The 7044-nt window shown below is 44.7% G+C and overlaps 1 protein-coding gene across 1 annotated transcript in view; it reads right to left on the bottom strand.

The window, feature by feature from the left end:
• Window positions 1-1079: 1079 nt before the first annotated feature.
• LOC139367876 (zinc finger MIZ domain-containing protein 1-like) overlaps window positions 1080-7044 on the bottom strand; it is a 272212-nt gene continuing 266247 nt past the window's right edge. Inside the window, exon 22 of the mRNA XM_071106227.1 lies at window positions 1080-1862. Within this exon, the coding sequence (XP_070962328.1) occupies window positions 1755-1862 (108 nt within the window). The 3' untranslated portion in view covers window positions 1080-1754. The remainder of the gene's footprint in view (window positions 1863-7044) is intronic.

The raw sequence follows: 7044 nt of genomic DNA, 5'->3' as shown, positions 1-7044 counted from the left end.
GATAGAATGATAAGAGGAGCAACACTAGGCAGTGCATGCACAGAAGACAGAATGATAAGAGAAGCAACACCAGGCAGTGCACGCACAGAAGACAGAATGATGAGAGGAGCAACACCAGGCGGTGCATGCAGAGAAGACAGAATGATGAGAGGAGCAACACCAGGGGGCGCATGCACAGAAGAAGACGGATAAGATAGGAGCTCTAACTGGCTTGATATCGGCCTGACAGGAAACTCAAATAGTAACCCACAGGGTTGGGAACAATTCAAATGGATGTCAATCAATTCTGGAAGTGATATGTTGACATAGTTAAATAGCTTCTCCTTTTTCAGCTAATTGAGAGTAATTGAAAATATATGCCCTGTTTTAATGATTAAATTGGAATTTTATTGGAACTTCCTGAATTGACTGCCTTCAATTCAAATTGATCCAAACCCTGGTAACAAACATCATTCTCCCACGTCTGCTTTCCTTTACCATTGATGACTATCAATTAATCAATCAATTGGTGACTCTACTCTGTCCAGGATAATAAAGAAACAAGATACAGTCACAGTACGAAAATGTATTTCTCTGATTGGAGATTATAAATGTCTATGTTGTAGGGTAGACTCTCTCTCCTAGAAGAGGATGATTGCCAATTTCCAACCCTCCCGCGGCTCCGCCTTCTCCCTCCACTTGGTTTCCTCCATCGCTCTTTATTTCAAAAGAAGAAGGGAAGATTCCTTCCTCTCCACTTCCCAAAAGAAAACAAAAACAAACTTGAACCAAAACGTTTGTTTTCTTTTTTCGTTGTTGTTGAAACTAAAGTGGGAGCTGATGAACATCCCCCACCCAAAAATCGCACATTTCTCGTAAAGGTTTTGGTACTAGTGTTAGAAAAAGCTGTCACTTTAAATGTGTTTTGTTCCCTTTGAGATGTATGTGTTGTTATATCTTGTGCTTTCACATGACGTGCAGTGGCAGACAGACAGACAGACAGACAGACAGACAGACAGGCAGACAGACAGACAGACAGACAGACAGACAGACAGACAGACAGACAGACAGACAGACAGACAGGCAGACAGACAAGACAGACAGACAGACAGACAGACAGACAGACAGACAGACAGACAGACAGACAGACAGACAGACAGACAGACAGACAGTGATACGTAGTAACCAGTCCCGTGAACAGTAACTGTGACAACGTTTGGGACAACAGGAAGCTGAGACGCTGAGCCTTATAAGGAGAAACAATAACGTGGACATTACACACACTGGCCAGATAGTGCAGGACATTTTGTTTTTCCAATATGTCCCCCCCCTTATATATTTAATGAATTCCTCTTTTATTTTCTTTAAAAGGAAACAAAATACGAATTTTAACAAAACGTATCAACACTTTCCTAAATGTGCACACAGACACTGGTGGCATACAAAATGAACTGAATATCAGATAGCTGGTATCATCGATGGTCACATGGGGGCGCTGCAGGGAGGCAGACATCACTCACTGCCCTACCCTGTCCTGCTATGTCTTTTTGAGTTTTAAAACATTGTTCAGTCAATCAGTCAGTCTGTCAGTCAGTCTGCTGGAGAATCAATGCAAACTGTACAAGAGGAAAAGGAGAAAGGGAGTGCATCTTTGTGTTTGTCAAGTACTGGAGCAGGTCTCAGGTCAGATGTTATAGGTCCAACTCCAGGCAGTCCTATAAGTGTTTTTTTTTTTTATACATTTTTTTTTTAAATGAACTGATCTAGAATCAGAGTCAGTTGTTTTCAAAGAGCGAGAGAAGGTCATCGTTGCTACTGCTCGGGAGGTCTGGAGGATCCAGGTAAGACAACAAGTCATCTGGGTTAGCCAGCTCTGGAAGGAGCTACAGAGAAGGGAAAGAGGAAGAGAACACACTCTTTAGTAAAGATCTGCGGGAGAAGGTCGATCTAACGTTGACATGGAAACGGTGAAGGAAAAAGCGTCACACAAAAAAAATTATATCTGTACATTCCATTCCAACGTATCTCATCACAAATGTAGGATCTGTAATAGTCCACTTTGAAATCCCAAATAAACAATGTCATTTTTTTTTAAAAAACAACAACACAGAAAACATGTATTCTAGTGATGCATTGGTCAGCTGTTTGTTTACCCACACCCACCCGCAATACCCACACCCACCGGCAATACCCACCCCCACCCGCAATACCCACACCCACCAGCAATACCCACACCCACCGGCATAACCCCCCCCCCCGCAATACCCACACCCACCGGCAATACCCACACCCACCGGCAATACCCACACCCACCGGCAATACCCACACCCACCCGCAATACCTCCCCCCTCAATACCCACACCCACCGGCAATACCCACACCCACCCACAACACCCACACCCACCCGGAATACCCACACCCACCCGGAATACCCACACCCACCCGCAATACCCACACCCACCAGAATACCCACACCCACCCGCAATACCCATACCCACCCGCAATACCCATACCCACCCGCAATACCCACACCCACCAGCAATACCCACACCCACCCGCAACACCCACACCCACCCGCAACACCCACACCCACCCGCAATACCCACACCCACCAGAATACCCACACCCACCAGCAATACCCACACCCACCAGAATACACACACCCACCAGCAATACCCACACCCACCAGAATACCCACACCCACCAGAATACCCACACCCACCAGAATACCCACACCCACCCGCAATACCCACACCCACCAGTAATACCCACACCCACCAGCAATACCCACACCCACCGGCAATACCCCCCCCCCGCAATACCCACACCCACCCGCAATTTCTAATAACCCATTCGTAACCGACTACATGCGAAAAATCTAATATAAAAGATGCGCTGTACAGTCCGTAAAACATTTTTGACAGGGGATGCAGGCCTCATATTTAGATAGGCCTGTTTCTGCTGAGAATGTCCAACATTTTGGTAGACTATTTTTTGTCAACTTGTCTATAGTTAGATACACGCAGTTTCTCCTCTGTCATTATAAACTCAGCAAAAAAGAAACGTCCCTTTTTCAGGACCCTGTCTTCCAATGATAATTCGTATGAATCCAAATAACTTCACAGATCTTCATTGTAAAGGGTTTAATTAAACACTGTTTTCCATGCTTGTTCAATGAACCATAAACAATTAATGAACATTCACCTGTGGAACGGTCGTTAAGACACTAACAGTTTACAGACGGTAGGCAATTAAGGTCACAGTTATGAAAACTTAGGACACTAAAAGAGGCCTTTCTACTGACTCTGAAAAACACCAAAAGAAAGATGCCCAGGGTCCCTGCTCATCTGCATGAACGTGCCTTAGGCATGCTGCAAGGAGGCATGAGGACTGCAGATGTGGCCAGGGCAATAAATTGCAATGTCCGTACTGTGAGACGCCTAAGACAGCGCTACAGGGAGACAGGACGGACAGCTGATCATCCTCGTAGTGGCAGGCCACGTGTAACAACACCTGCACAGGATCGGTACATCTGAACATCACACCTGCGGGACAGGTACAGGATGGCAACAACAACTGCCCAAGTTACACCAGGAATGCACAATCCCTCCATCAGTGCTCAGACTGTCCGCAATAGGCTGAGAGAGGCTGGACTGAGGACTTGTAGGCCTGTTGTAAGGCAGGTCCTCACCAGACATCACCGGCAACAACCTCGCCTATGGGCACAAACCCACCGTTGCTGGACCAGACAGGACTGGCAAAAAGTGCTCTTCACTGACGAGTCACGGTTTTGTCTCACCAGGGGTGATGTTCAGATTTGCGTTTATCGTCGAAGGAATGAGCGTTACACCGAGGCCTGTACTCTGGAGCAGGATCAATTTGGAGGTGGAGGGTCCGTCATGGTCTGGGGCGGTGTGTCACAGCATCATCGGACTGAGCTTGTTGTCATTGCAGGCAATCTCAATGCTGTGTGTTACAGGGAAGACATCCTCCTCCCTCATGTGGTTCCCTTCCTGCAGGCTCATCCTGACATGACCCTCCAGCATGACAATGCCACCAGCCATACTGCTCGTTCTGTGCGTGATTTCCTGCAAGACAGGAATGTCAGTGTTCTGCCATGGCCAGCGAAGAGCCCGGATCTCAATCCCATTGAGCATGTCTGGGACCTGTTGGATCCGAGGGTGAGGGCTAGGGCCATTCCCCACAGAAATGTCAGCGAACTTGCAGGTGCCTTGGTGGAAGAGTGGGGTAACATCTCACAGCAAGAACTGGCAAATCTGGTGCAGTCCATGAGGAGGAGATGCACTACAGTACTTAATGCAGCTGGTGGCCACACCAGATACTGACGGTTACTTTTGATTTTGACCCCCCCCCCCCCCCCCCCCACACACATTATTCAATTTCTGTTAGTCACATGTCTGTGGAACTTGTTCAGTTCATGTCTCAGTTGTTGAATCTTGTTATGTTCATACAAATATTTACACATGTTAAAGTTTGCTGAAAATAAACGCAGTTGACAGTGAGAGGACGTTTCTTTTTTTGCTGACTTTATGTTGCCCTAGAAGACAAAATAAACCAATGCTCACCAGAACAATGTCAAACATCGACACAATGGAATTCTTCAAACAATTTTTTTGTTCTAAAAATATTTTTCATGCTCAATTTCCAAATGACATCAGTTTGACTGTTTTTGACGGAATTAAAGCTGTGGAAAATGACCCAACATGTTTCTGATAAGATTTCACTTCGGGTTAGATGAACACTTTATGCGTTTGAAATAGTATCAGCATTTATGACACTGATGATGATAGCACATTTAAAGATGGTCCCTAACTGTGGTAGAAATACTATCAGCTTTTATGATGCTGATGATGACAGCACCTTTACAGACGGTCCCTAACTGTGGTAGAAATACTATGACCCTTAATGATGCTGATGATGATAGCACCTTTACAGACGGTCCCTAACTGTGGTAGAAATACTATCAGCTTTTATGATGCTGATGATGACAGCACCTTTACAGACGGTCCCTAACTGTGGTAGAAATACTAATGATGCTGACTCTTAATGATGCTGATGATGACAGCACCTTTGTGGTACAGACGGTCCCTAACTGTGGTAGAAATACTACGACTCTTAATGATGCTGATGTTGACAGCACCTTTACAGACGGTCCCTAACTGTGGTAGAAATACTACGACTCTTAATGATGCTGATGTTGACAGCACCTTTACAGACGGTCCCTAACTGTGGTAGAAATACTACGACTCTTAATGATGCTGATGTTGACAGCACCTTTACAGAACTGTGGTAGAAATACTACGACTCTTAATGGTCCACATAACTGTGGTAGAAATAGTATCAGCTTTTATGATGCTGATGATGATAGCACCTTTACAGACGGTCCCTAACTGTGGTAGAAATACTATCAGCTTTTATGATGCTGATGATGACAGCACCTTTACAGACGGTCCCTAACTGTGGTAGAAATACTATGACTCTTAATGATGCTGATGATGATAGCACCTTTACAGACGGTCCCTAACTGTGGTAGAAATACTATCAGCTTTTATGATGCTGATGATGATAGCACCTTTACAGACGGTCCCTAACTGTGGTAGAAATACTACGACTCTTAATGATGCTGATGATGACAGCACCTTTACAGACGGTCCCTAACTGTGGTAGAAATACTACGACTCTTAATGATGCTGATGATGACAGCACCTTTACAGACGGTCCCTAACTGTGGTAGAAATACTATGACTCTTAATGATGCTGATGATGATAGCACCTTACAGACAGTCCCTAACTGTGGTATACTATCAGCTTTTATGATGCTGATGATGATAGCACCTTTACAGACGGTCCCTAACTGTGGTAGAAATACTATCAGCTTTTATGATGCTGATGTTGACAGCACCTTTACAGGCGGTCCCTAACTGTGGTAGAAATACTACGACTCTTAATGATGCTGATGTTGACAGCACCTTCACAGACGGTCCCTAATTGTGGTAGAAATACTACGACTCTTAATGATGCTGATGTTGACAGCACCTTTACAGACGGTCCCTAACTGTGGTAGAAATACTACGACTCTTAATGATGCTGATGTTGACAGCACCTTTACAGACGGTCCCTAACTGTGGTAGAAATACTACGACTCTTAATGATGCTGATGTTGACAGCACATTTACAGACGGTCCCTAACTGTGGTAGAAATAGTATCAGCTTTTATGATGCTGATGATGATAGCACCTTTACAGACGGTCCCTAACTGTGGTAGAAATACTATCAGCTTTTATGATGCTGATGATGACAGCACCTTTACAGACGGTCCCTAACTGTGGTAGAAATACTACGACTCTTAATGATGCTGATGATGATAGCACCTTTACAGACGGTCCCTAACTGTGGTAGAAATACTATCAGCTTTTATGATGCTGATGATGATAGCACCTTTACAGACGGTCCCTAACTGTGGTAGAAATACTATCAGCTTTTATGATGCTGATGTTGACAGCACCTTTACAGACGGTCCCTAACTGTGGTAGAAATACTATGACTCTTAATAATGCTGATGTTGACAGCACATTTACAGACGGTCCCTAACTGTGGTAGAAATACTACGACTCTTAATGATGCTGATGTTGACAGCACCTTTACAGACGGTCCCTAACTGTGGTAGAAATACTACGACTCCTAATGATGCTGATGTTGACAGCACCTTTACAGACGGTCCCTAACTGTGGTAGAAATACTATGACTCTTAATGATGCTGATGTTGACAGCACATTTACAGACGGTCCCTAACTGTGGTAGAAATAGTATCAGCTTTTATGATGCTGATGATGACAGCACCTTTACAGACGGTCCCTAACTGTGGTAGAAATGATGCTGATGATGACAGCACCTCAGACGGTCCCTAACTGTGGTATACTACGACTCTTAATGATGCTGATGACAGCACCTTTACAGACGGTCCCTAACTGTGGTAGAAATACTACGACTCTTAATGATGCTGATGTTGACAGCACCTTTACAGACGGTCCCTAACTGTGGTAG

Source organism: Oncorhynchus clarkii, chromosome 16 (assembly GCF_045791955.1).
Source record: "Oncorhynchus clarkii lewisi isolate Uvic-CL-2024 chromosome 16, UVic_Ocla_1.0, whole genome shotgun sequence".
Classification (NCBI taxonomy): Eukaryota; Metazoa; Chordata; class Actinopteri; order Salmoniformes; family Salmonidae; genus Oncorhynchus; species Oncorhynchus clarkii.
Note: the sequence above shows the minus strand (reverse complement) of the source record. Positions and strands in the feature narration are given on the sequence as shown.